At 39.8% G+C, this 12,326-nt stretch overlaps 1 protein-coding gene across 1 annotated transcript in view; it reads left to right on the top strand.

The window, feature by feature from the left end:
- The first annotated feature begins 10,454 nt into the window (after window positions 1-10,454).
- MEP1B (meprin A subunit beta) overlaps window positions 10,455-12,326 on the top strand; it is a 59,407-nt gene continuing 57,535 nt past the window's right edge. The window contains exon 1 of the mRNA XM_061169233.1: window positions 10,455-10,517. Coding sequence (XP_061025216.1) covers window positions 10,455-10,517 — 63 coding nt within the window. The remainder of the gene's footprint in view (window positions 10,518-12,326) is intronic.

Genomic DNA, 12,326 nt, shown 5'->3' with positions numbered 1-12,326 from the left:
AGGGCATAGTTTGTACTTCAGAATGGTGGGGCTCCCCCTCTCCTTCTTAGCCCACCTGGCACTTTGGTGACCAGTGAACCCTGTCAAAACCAGGCTTTCTGTAGTCTTCTCCACTCGGATTGCCCCAAGAGCCCATCTCTCCTTTGAAACTGGCTTCCTAAATCCAGCCATAGATTATAAGCAGGTATTTTACTGCTTGACCCTGGCACTTGGTGTATACCTTCTTTTATTACACTCATCAGATTGAATCTTACGTGATTTAAATGCCCCCGTAAACTATTTAAGAGCAGGGTTCATGTCATTTGTTTCTATATCCCCATCACCTAGCACAGTGTCTGGCTGTGGCTCTCTGTAAATATTTTGGAATGAATGCATGAATATGTTGAGTAAAGAATAGTGTAGTTTTCCATATTTTCCTTTGTTCATGAATTCCCTTTTACACACATCTCTGGTTCATACCCTAGTTTGGTCTATATTCTAGGCACTAACTTTATACATATAATTTTTAAAACATGCTAATCATGCCCATTTATTTTATTATTTCTATTTTACACGTAAGAAAGTTGAGACTCAGAGAGTTTCTTTCCCATGCTCAAGTAGCTAATAAGTAGCTGAAGTTCTTAGCTAAGGGTTTAAACCCCAGTCTTTTTGAGTCTCATGCTATCTTTCCCCTCACTATAAGGCAACGGTTCTCAAAGTGTGGTCCACAGGCCCCTGAGTGTCCCTGAGACCCTTTTAGGGCTCCACAGGTCAAACTATTTTCATAAAATACTGACATTTTGGCCTTTTTTTTTTTTGGCTGTGTTGACAATGCACCTTGACGCAAAGGCACTGGCACAGTAGTCATTGTATTCTTTACTGCCAGGCACTTGCGGTAAAATCAACAACAGAACAGTCTACCTTTAAAATGTCCTGATGAAGCTATAAAAAGTAATTTTGTTAAATCTAGACCTTTGAGTGCACATCTTTTTAACATTATGTGTGACAAAGTGGAAAGTTCACACAGAGCGCTTTTGCTACATTCCAAAATACGATCTTTGCCTTGAGGAAAATTATTGGTGTGATTGCTTGAGATGTGAGCTGAACTAGTTGTTTTTTTCCTGGAACACCATATTTACTTAAAGAACAACTGACAGACAAAACTATGGTTATTAGGTATTTGACAGAAATTTTTTGGCAAATGAATGGAATGAGCCTAAAATGTCCAGGAAACCAACTAGCAGTATTTATTGTCAATGATAAAAATGGAGCTTTCAAGAGAAAGTTAGAATTGTGGAAAACTTGTATCTGCCATCACGAATTTGACAGTTTCCCAAATACTTATAAACATTTCTGATGAGATTGATGGTGATGTTAACAAAGAGACTTATCTAATAATGTACAATTAAATGTGTTAACGTTTGGAAGATCTAGATTTTCTAAAAGATGAATGATGTTACAATGCATAAGTAGAGGATCCATTCAAAATGCAAGATGGACCAACGGATTTTAATATAACAGAGTACGAAAAGTTCATTGATGTGGTTTAAGAAACTACAGCTTGTCAAGTTTGGGTGTAGTATTTGAGAAGATCCGCCACAATTATCCCAAAAAAGCTATTAAAACACTCCTTCCTTTTTCAACTGACATTTCTGTTTGAGGCCAAATTTTCTTTATATACTTTAATCATAACAATACGTTGCAAGGAATTGAACACAGAAGTGCATCTGAGAATCCAACTGTCTTCTATTAAGCCAGACATTAAGAGATTTGCAGAAACAGAAAACGATGCCACTCTTCTCACTAATTTATTTTTGTCTTTTAATATGTGCTTATTTTTCATTAAAGTATATTATTTATGTTAACAGACACTAGGTTTTAAATTGTTATTTTAAAATGAAGTACATTCAGTTAAAATTTTTTCTCAGTTTTAATTTTTTTTTTTTTTTTTCTTTTTGGTCACGCCGCGTGGCTTATGGATTTTAATTCCCTGATCAGGGGTTGAACCAGGGCCCTCAGCAGTGACAGCACGGATTCCTATCCGCTGGACCACTGGGGAATTCCCTCAGTTTTAGTTTTAATAAGGTCAGTATTGATAGGTAGTTCAGAACAATAAAATTTCTTTGGGGGTCCTCAATCATCTTTCAGAATGAAAATGGGTTTCAAGAGAAAAAGTTAGGGGACAGCTGCAGAGGAATGCCCACGTGTCAAGAAGGACCAGGGGCCAGACACACCGGCTAAGTGCTTCAGAGATCCCTTCCATTCACAGTCGATGACAATGAAGTGAATCATACACTCAAGCTTTTCTTCCTCAGTAATTTTTGTGGTTAAAGTGACCCAGGCTTAATGTTATTGCGAGTTAAAAGCTGGAGCCCAGAAAATGAAAGGAAGAAAGAAGACTAGTCTCTCAAATTTCCTTTGCTTCTGCCCAGCAAGATTTCTCCTGCCAGAAGCAGCAAAGGCTTAAGCAGTGCCATTGACACCAGACACTTGAACAATCCAACGTAGCAGAGTCAAGTTCATCCCCCAGTGCACCAGTCCGGTCTTGTGCACTGTGTGGGACCTTGTTTACCTCATGCTCTCTTTCTGTTGTTGCACAGCAGGTAGTGTCATTTACGTATTCTTTGTAAAGTAGTTGTCATTTCAGCACACATCTGGGTGGCTTACCTCTGCAGGACACTGTAAAACAAAACGAAACAAAAAAGCCAACGCAGGGGAAAACAGGCTGGATGACGCACGTTGTGTTGGGCACATGGAACGTGCCACCTGCTAGTTGTTAAACCAGATTAGTTGCACTTTAGTGATTGTATCTCAGGGCCTATAACAGTGTCATCTTAGCTGACCCAAATAGCCAATGATCCATGCTCTCAACTTACATGTTTTTGAGGAAAAGCACTTATGTGATTGCTTGAGATGTAAACTGATTTAGCTGCTTTTCTCATTCCATGAAAAAACACCATATTTACTTAAAGAACAACTGACAAACTATGGTTATTGGGTATTTGGCTGAAATTTTCTTGAAAATGAATGGAGTGAGCTTACACTGAATACATTCATATTGATGAGTGCCTTTTGAACTGTGTTAGTGTCGGGCATACACAACCCCACTCTTGGGAAGTACTCTTATGTCATTTTGCACGTAAGTCTGATTTGGCTCAACCAAACCATGAAGCGTTGATGTGTACACAGGAAACCCGTAACAATAGATCACAACAAAGCCTTACATTTCTTCCCAGTGGGAAATGTTAGTTCTTATTGGACAAAAACACTCAGGACAAAAACATGTGGTTTTGTTGGCCTCTGTGCCCATAAAAAAATGCTATGCGCCTAGTGGCATTGGGGTAGGCTTATAGAAATTAGAGCATTTTCTAGATACTGATTTTCCATAGTTTATTCCCATTTCTCCCAGCAAATGTTTACCAAGCACCTATTAAGTGCCAAGTACTGGAGTTACAAATTTCAATGAGACTGATTTCAGTTAGTTACTTGGGAGAGGAAGATTTGTAAATAATAACTATACTTTTGGGTAATGAGTGCCATACATAAGTGCAACCAAAGCATGAAGAAGGAATGATTCATCCCTTCTTCCAGGTGTTTGCAGGCCTGAGCTACAGGAGGAGTGAACTGGACTGGAGTTTGAGGGCATTAAAACTCTTGAGCAATCTCATGAAGTAGATGAACGGGTATCAGTGGATGCCCACTCTGGACCTGTTGGAGCTTGGGGTGAATTCTTAATGGCACCAGGCCAGCTGAACTAGATTAGGGTTGCAGAACTTTCTGAGCCACCTGTTGATCCTTTTGTAGTGATGGCAGGACGCTGTTTATCTCATCATGCTGCAGCGATTTCCCCCCCTCTGTTTCTTTGTGGGCTGCCTCTTAGCAGAAGAGCTCCCTCTATGAAACCAGTGCAGAGATTTGAAGAAGGATCATTCTGTGTAGGAATAGAATTGTTCCTCACTCCCTCAGCCAGCTGGCTTCTTGACATCTCAAAGGTTACTCCCAGTCCTTTGATCAAAGATGTGACTGTATTGTCATTCATGGTCCTTGTGAACTATGATACATAGCATCTTTGTCTTCAGCCAGGGGTGTAGCTGACAATCAAGCCACTTGTATTAAGTGGCAACAGTAGTCACCTCTAGCATGACCAGTAGCCATCCCATAAACAGGTGATCATGAAGAGTCTGGCAATAAAAGAAGAGCAGCAAAAAGGTAACCATTACAGGACGGTTCATTTCCTGTGTCAACCTGGCTAGGCCACAGTGTCCAGATATTTGGTCAAACACAAGCCTAAATGTCCCTGTGAAAGTATTTTTAGATGATATTAACACTTAAATCAGTAGCCTTTGAGTAGCAGATTACTCTCCGTACTGTGGGTGAGCCTCATCTAATCAGTTGAAGGGTTGAAGAGACAAAAGACAGAGGTCCCCAGAAGAAGAGGAGATCCTGCCAGCAGACTGCCTTTGAACACAAGCTGCAGCATCAACTTTTCTCTGGGTCTCCAACCTGCCGGCCCACTCTGCAGAGTTTGGACTGGCAAGTCTCCACAATGACGTGAGCCAGTTCCTTAAGATAAATTTCTTTATCTATCTATATATACATCCCGTCGGTTCTGTTTCCCTGGAGAACCCTGACTGGCAAGCCTCCACAATGACATGAGCCAATTCCTTAAGATAAATTTCTTTCTCTATCTATATATACATCCCATCGGTTCTGTTTCCCTGGAGAACGCTGACTAATACAGTAACTTACTACAATTTTGAAAAATGGGGTAAGAGACGGTAATGTGGGGAGGGGCTTAGAAGATCTGTGTGAAGAACATGATTTAGTCTGTTCAGTGCCAGGGGGTGCAGATGTCTTAGGAACTCTTCTGCCCTTCACTTGGCTGGACCCCTATTGAATTTGTGTCCCCCTAGCTGCCCAGGGACTTCTCTAGTCACCACACCCCACCCAATTCTTTTCCTTTTTCCTAGATCCATTTAATTAAATTTAAATTTATGTACCTCCCCAGGATGTTATAGTAGTGCTTATAAGATTTCATAAAAAGTTAGCATTGGGAAATTAACGAAATAACTTACAAAACTTTTTTTTCATCAAGGTTTTTTTTTTAAAATTATTTATTTATTTATTTTTGGCTGCCTTGGGTCTTCGTTGCTTCATGCAGGCTTTCTCTAGTTGCGGTGAGAGGGGGCTACTCTTCATTGTGGTGCGTGGGCTTCTCATTGCAGTGGCTTCTCTTGTTGCGGAGCACGGGCTCTAGGCATGCAGGCTTCAGTAGTTGTGTCACATGGGCTCAGTAGTTGTGGTTCTTGGGCTCTAGAGTGCAGGCTCAGTAGTTGTGGCGCATAGGCTTAGTTGCTCCGTGGCATGTGGGATCTTCCTGGACCAGGGCTCGAACCTGTGTTCCCTGCATTGGCAGGCAGATTCTTAACCACTGCACCACCAGGGAAGCCCTTCATCCAGTTTTATTGCGATATAATTGACATACAACACTGTGTAAGCTTAAGGTGATTTGCCTACATACATAATGATTTGAGTTACATACACTGTGAAATAATTATCACAGTGTTTGGTGAGCACCCATCATCTCATGGAGATACAAAATTAAAGAAGCAGAAAAAAATAGTTTTCCTTGTGATGAGAACTCTTAGGGTTTACTCTCTTAACTTTCATATAGAACTCATAGCAATGTTCATTATATTTACCATGTTGTACATTACATCCCTAGTACTTATTTATTTATTATTATTATTATTTGTAATAAATTCATTTATTTATTTTATTTTTGGCTGCATTGGGTCGGTGTTCGTTTCTGTGCGTGGGCTTTCTCTAGTTGCGGCTAGCAGGCTTCTCATTGCAGTGGCTTCTCTTGTTGCGGAGCACGGGCTCTAGGCATGCAGGCTTCAGTAGTTGTGGTGCACGGGCTCAGTAGTTGTGGCACGTGGGTGCAGTAGTTGTGGTTCGCAGGCTCAGTAGTTGTGGTGCATGGGCTTAGTTGCTCCGCGGCATGTGGTATCTTCCCAGACTAGGGCTCAAACCTGTGTCCCCTGCATTGGCAGGCAGATTCTTAATCACTGTGCCACCAGGGAAGCCCCCTAATATTATTTATCTTTTTTTTTTTTTAAGTGAAAACAAGTTTATTTAGAGAGATACACATTCCATGGACAGAATGTGGACCCTCTCAGAAGGTGAAAGCAGATCTTATTTATCTCATACCTGGAAGTCTGTGACTTTTGACTGCCTTCATTCAATTCCCCCTGCTCCTACCCCCTGCCTCTGGGTACCACAAATCCGATCTCTTTATCTATGAGTTTGTTTGTTTTTGAAGTGTACTTGACCTACAGCACTATGTTAGTTCCTGTTGCACAACATAGGGATTCAGTATTTCTATACATTTCAAAATGATCACCACTACATGTCTGGTTACCATCTATCACCAGATAAACATATTACATAGTTATTGACTATATTCCCCGAACTGTACACTTCATACCTATGACTCATTTATTTTGCAGCTGGAAGTCCACACCTCTTAATCTCTCTCACCTATTTATTTCTTCCCCCCACCCCATCTCCTCTGGCAACCACCTGTTTATTCTCTGTATCTGTAACTCTGTTCCTGAAAAACTATTTTTCTGACTGGGGGGAAGGAGAGTCAGGTGAAGGAAACAGGCACTACAAGAAGAAAGATACAACGTCTTTTGGATCTTTGTTGCAATCCCTCTGTCCTGTTTCCTGTTAAGAAGTTTTTTACACTCATGGTCTGCTACCCTCAGGTCTAGAATGTACTCATATTCCATGGGGATCTTGAGAATCACATTCCTAAGAGAAATATGCTTTCCCGATAGTTTAAGAGGCTTTCAGAGCAATCCATAGGCCTAGAATCTCAAGCACTGGGTTTCCTGTTCACGAATGCCTGTTCCTTCCATATTACCTGGGAGAAAGGAAGACCAGAGGAGGACCAGCAACCAGAGGCAGACATTTTCCTGGGATCCAACTTCAGATTCCATGATGAGCTTGAAAAAGTTTCCTAGGTGTGGGGTACAAGTGAGGGAAACTGGAGGTGTGTTAGACAAGCCAAGTGTAGCTTCTGCCTTAAAGAGCATCATTGACAACCCCAGAAAGAAGGAAATGTAAAAGGTATCCATTAACTGTAGTCAAAACACATTATAGTTGGATTTCAGCCATGCCTCCATGACTCTGTGAGATTCGTAGCAAGGCTCTGTCCATATGCTGTAATTAGGGTCCAAAACAGACTCCAACAGTCCTGTAGGAACTCTTGCTTCTTATCTCCCTGCTTCCAATTTGCTAACTTCGAATGTGAGCTGCTTGTCCTGACACACAGAATGCAGTCAGGAGTCTCAGTTTCACATCTCAGCTCACAAAAAGAGATGTATATAATAAATACCTTTATTTTTTTGTAACCATAACTATTATTTTGGGTCCCTATCCACATAAGTGGGAGATATTTAATTGCAGCCAGTTCAGGATTTCCATCTTTTACCCCTAGGCTTGTGCCTAAACTTAACAGCTGAGGTCCCATCTGCTCCTGATGTCATGTGTCCTCACAAGCATGCTCTGAAACATCCATCCCTCTCTCTGGTCCCTTGTTGTCATTCTGCGCAATCCGCTGTGGAGACATTCTTTTTTTTTTTTTTTTTAATCTTTATTGGAGTATAATTGCTTCACAATACTGTGTTAGTTTCTGTTGTACAACAAAGTGAAGTGAATCAGCCATATGCATACACATGTCCCCATATCCCCTCCCTCTTGAGCCTCCCTCCTATCCTCCCTATCCCACCCCTCTAGTTTATCGCAAAGCACCGAGCTGATCTCCCTGTGCTATGCGGCTGCTTCCCACCAGCCAACTATTTTACATTCGGTAGGGTATATATGTCCATGCTACTCTCACTTCGCCCTAGCTTCCCCCTCCCAACCTGTGTCCTCAAGTCCATTCTCTATGTCTACATCTTTATTCCTGCCCTGCCACTAGGTTCATCAGTACCATTTTTTTTTAGATTCCATATATATGAGTTAGCATACAGTATTTGTTTTTCTCTTTCTGACTTACTTCACTCTTTATGACAGACTCTAGGTCCATCCACCTCACTACACATAACGCAATTTCATTTCTTTTTATGGCTGAGTAATATTCCATTGTATATATGTGGCACATCTTCTTTATCCATTCATCTGTCGATGAACGTTTAGGTTGATTCCATGTCCTGGCTATTGTAGATAGTGCTGCAATGAACACTGTGGTACATGTCTGTTTTTGAATTATGCTTTTCTCAGGGTATATGCCCAGTAGTGGGATTGCTGGATCATATGGTAGTTCTATTTTTAGTTTTTTAGGGAACCTCCATACTGTTTTCTATAGTGGTTGTATCAACTTACATTCCCACCAACAGTGCAGGAGGGTTCCCTTTTCACCACACCCTTTCCAGCATTTATTGTTTCTAGAGTTTTTGATAATGACCATTCTGACGGGTTTGAGGTGATACCTCATTGTAGCTTTGATTTGCATTTCTCTAATAATTAGTGATGTTCAGCATCTTTTCATGTGCCTCTTGGCCATCTGTATATCTTTCTTGGTGAAATGTCTATTTAGGTCTTCCACCCATTTTTTAATTGGATTGTTTGTTTTTTTGATATTGAGCTCCATGAGCTGTTTGTATATTTTGGAGATTAATCCTTTGTCTGTTGTTTCATTTGCAAATATTTTCTCCCATTCTGAGGGCTGTCTTCTTGTCTTGTTTATGGTTTCCTTTGCTATGCAAAAGCTTTTAAGTTTAATTAAGTCCCATTTGTTTATCTTTGTTTTTATTTCTGTTACTCTAGGAGGTGGGTCAAAAAAGATCTTGCTGTGGTTTATGTCAAAGAGTGTTTTTCCTATGTTTTCCTCTAAGAGTTTTATAGTGTCTGGTCTTACACTTAGGTCTTTAATCCATTTTGAGTTTATTTCTGTGTATGGTGTTAGGTAGTGTTCTAATTTCGTTCTTTTACATGTAGCTGTCCAGATTTCTCCAGCACCACTTACTGAAGAGGCTGTCTTTTCTCCATTGTATGTTCTTGCCTCCTTTGTCATAAATTAGGTGACCATATGCACGTGGTTAATCTCTGGGCTTATTCCTATCCATGTGGCCCCTCAGACCTGGTAGCTTTCTTTAATACTTCTGGCCAGTCTTGGCTTCTTAGGAGTTATTCTCCTCTGCTGAAGACATGCTTTCTTTTGTAGGTATTGCTGTTTCCTTGTATCTCTTTTTTAGTCTTTTTTAAAAAAATTAATTAATTACTTAATTATTTTTTGGCTGTGTTGGGTCTTTGTTGCTGCACGTGGGCTTTCTCTAGTTGTGGTGAGCGAGGACTACCCTTCGTTGTGGTGCGCAGGCTTCTCATTGCAGTGGCTTCTCTTGTTGAGGAGCATGGGCTCCTCTAGGCATGCAGACTTCAGTAGTTGTGGCACACGGGCTCAGTAGTTGTGGCACACGGGCTTAGTTGCTCCGTGGCATGTGGGATCTTCCCAGACCAGAGCTCGAACCCGTGTCCCCTGCATTGGCAGGCGGGTTCTTAACCACTGCGCCACCAGGGAAGCCCCTACATGTCTTTTCATATCCTTTTTATTAGCACGGAATGGAGCAAAGACCAATCTTGAGTGGGGAAGGAAATACTGAGGGGAAAAATTCGTATTTCAAAAATATTACCCTGCATCACACTTAAGTTGAGAGTGAAAGTGCGGGAAATGAGAGAGTAGGTTGTCTCTAAAGAGAAATTACCCCAAGAGGAAAAAGTGAGAAAGAATTGAGAGATGGATTGGGGACACTAGTTTTTCAGAAAACCAGTGACCCTTCCTAGTCTTTTACTCTAACAACTCCCACTTGACTTTGCTTGATGGGAATTTTCAGGAGAGACGTATGTTGCTGTTTTTTTATTGCTACTTTATATGTGAATATCAAATATGCCAAGTTTCTAGGACATTAATGGATTTTGTATTATAATTCAATACATTTTTATTAAATGAATGAACAATAAACAGCCATGGACATACATGGATATATTAAAGCAGCTCAGGGCTACAAGGGCAGAAAGAGCTTCACAAATGTTTCCATTTGAAAGATTGAGTTTAGAAATTAATTGGATTTTTTCCCCTCAAATGGCACTTAATAATCTTGGGGACCAGTATTATACATTAGAGAACTTATTAACAGGTCTCAGCCAGGCACTTGGCTATTGAATGTTGACACAGGAGGAAAAAAAAAAAAAAAAAACCCCACACAAAAAAACAACCAATGAACCCTGCAGAACAGTGTTAAGGATACTGGACTTTAACTTTTTGATTGGAGGTGTTAGTACTGCAGTGGGCTGACCTGCCAGATGGATCATTAAGATCAAAGGCTATACGTTATGATGTTTGCCTTTTAAAAAGTAAATGCTACTCTGAATTTCATAGGTTGCAACTTTCAGCTGGAAGTGACAGCATGGATTCTTGGTATCTGCCTTCATTTCTTTTCTTTGCTGCCCTCCTCCGGGTTTTTGGCTTGGTAAGAAAACAATGTATGGAAAACAATTAGAAAAAATTGGGGGTAGTTGATACTGATTATTAAAGAACAACCTGTTCGTTTTTTGTTTTTTAAGGAATTTCAAAGTGTCAATGAAATAAACATTTCTTTTTGGCGAGCAGGGACAGGCAGGGTACTGGAAGTGAGAAGACCCACCAGAAGAAAAGTCAGGGACACTGACATAAAGTTATGTTTTATCTTCAGTTTCATTGTTGTGTAACAAGTTTTCTTTTCATAAGATGGAAAATGTGAAATTTGAAAATCATTCCATTTTTACTGCAGAATGTGACACATATTGCTGTTACAGTAATGTGAGACATGACGGAGTGAATGATGAATGTCACGGGCACAGCAAATACTTACGTTTTGTAGCATGGGATTTCTTTTCTGCTTCTTCATCAGGTTAGACCAGTCTTTCTACAGTGACAGGTAGTTGGTACCACAAACCAACTTGAGGTTTGTTTTATTTATTTATTTTTAATTTGTATTGGAGTGTAGTTGATTTACAATGTTGTGTTAGTTTCAGGAGTACAGCAAAGTGAATCAGTTATACATATATACAGAGCCACTCTTTATTTATTTTTTTTTAAGATTCTTTTCCCATATAGGCCATTACAGAGTACTGAGTAGAGTCCCCTGTGCTGTACAACAGGTTCTTATTAGTTATCTATCTTATATAGATATGTGTATATGTGTGTATGTCAATCCCAATCTCCCAATTTATCCCTCCCCCCCTTATCGCTTGGTAACCATAATCAAGGTTTTAAATGAAGTTTCAAGTGCCTGGGGGGGAACATTTAGTTGCCATTTTTAAATAACAATTATTATGTTGAGCTGATATTCTGTGAACAGAACTACAGCAGTGAGAACAGGAGATACTATTGAAGACTTATTAAAACTGTAATTATGAACAAATACTTGATGACTTTTTTCAGGAGGTGTGTTGGCATTACTCTGTGAGTGTGTGCCTGTGTGTGGCCAAGTGTGAGGCAATCAAGGCACTAATTAATATCAAAAAGGATGGTCATCATCCAACCAGTTATTCCCATGCTTGCCAAACACCCCAACTGATTCTAGTATCTAGATTCTAGTATCTATAGGTAAGTATTTAAATAAAATTGTACCTTACATTTGTATGACAAAGTTTACCCAGTTCTTTCACATTACATCATATAACCATCATAATACCCAGGCAAAGCAGACACTGACCATATTATACAGATATTCTGAGTATCAGGAAGGTGAACTGACTTGCTGTTAGTTGGTGGAAGCAGGAATAAAACCCAGACCTACTGTCTACCGGTCCCATGAGCTTTTTAAACTAGACTTCACTAAGAAATCTCAGGTTTACTTAGTTTTTTCCATTGGGTATGTGGTCTGGGTTTCATTTGGTCACCTGTAGCGAATCTATTTTCAGAAGTTTTTTTTTTTTTTTTTTTTTTTTTCCAATTGCAAAGTATAGCCATAGATTTTTTTTTCTGGAGTATTTGGTATTGACTTTGAAGATGGAGTCTTGAGAGAAATGTGAAAGTAAACCATGGTTAATGAGGTCTTCAATAAAATTTTCTTTTTAAAGGATAGTTAAAAATTATAATAATATTTCAATATTGGGAATAAATTATTAGGTTTTTCAAACATAGCTCCATGAATTCTTTAGAATCATGTTCACTTTAAATCATGTTTAAAGTGAACACTTAATTGAGCGCAGGACTCTTATGTTCTGCCTTCTTTTCAACCTGTGAAGTTGGTTTCTTGTTTCTTTCACCTTCAAATCCATACAACAGGCTGTTT

The sequence above is a fragment of the Eubalaena glacialis genome, chromosome 15 (genome assembly GCF_028564815.1).
Source record: "Eubalaena glacialis isolate mEubGla1 chromosome 15, mEubGla1.1.hap2.+ XY, whole genome shotgun sequence".
NCBI lineage: Eukaryota > Metazoa > Chordata > Mammalia > Artiodactyla > Balaenidae > Eubalaena > Eubalaena glacialis.
The sequence above is the reverse complement of the archived record's forward strand: the minus strand, read 5'-3'. Positions and strand labels throughout refer to the sequence as shown.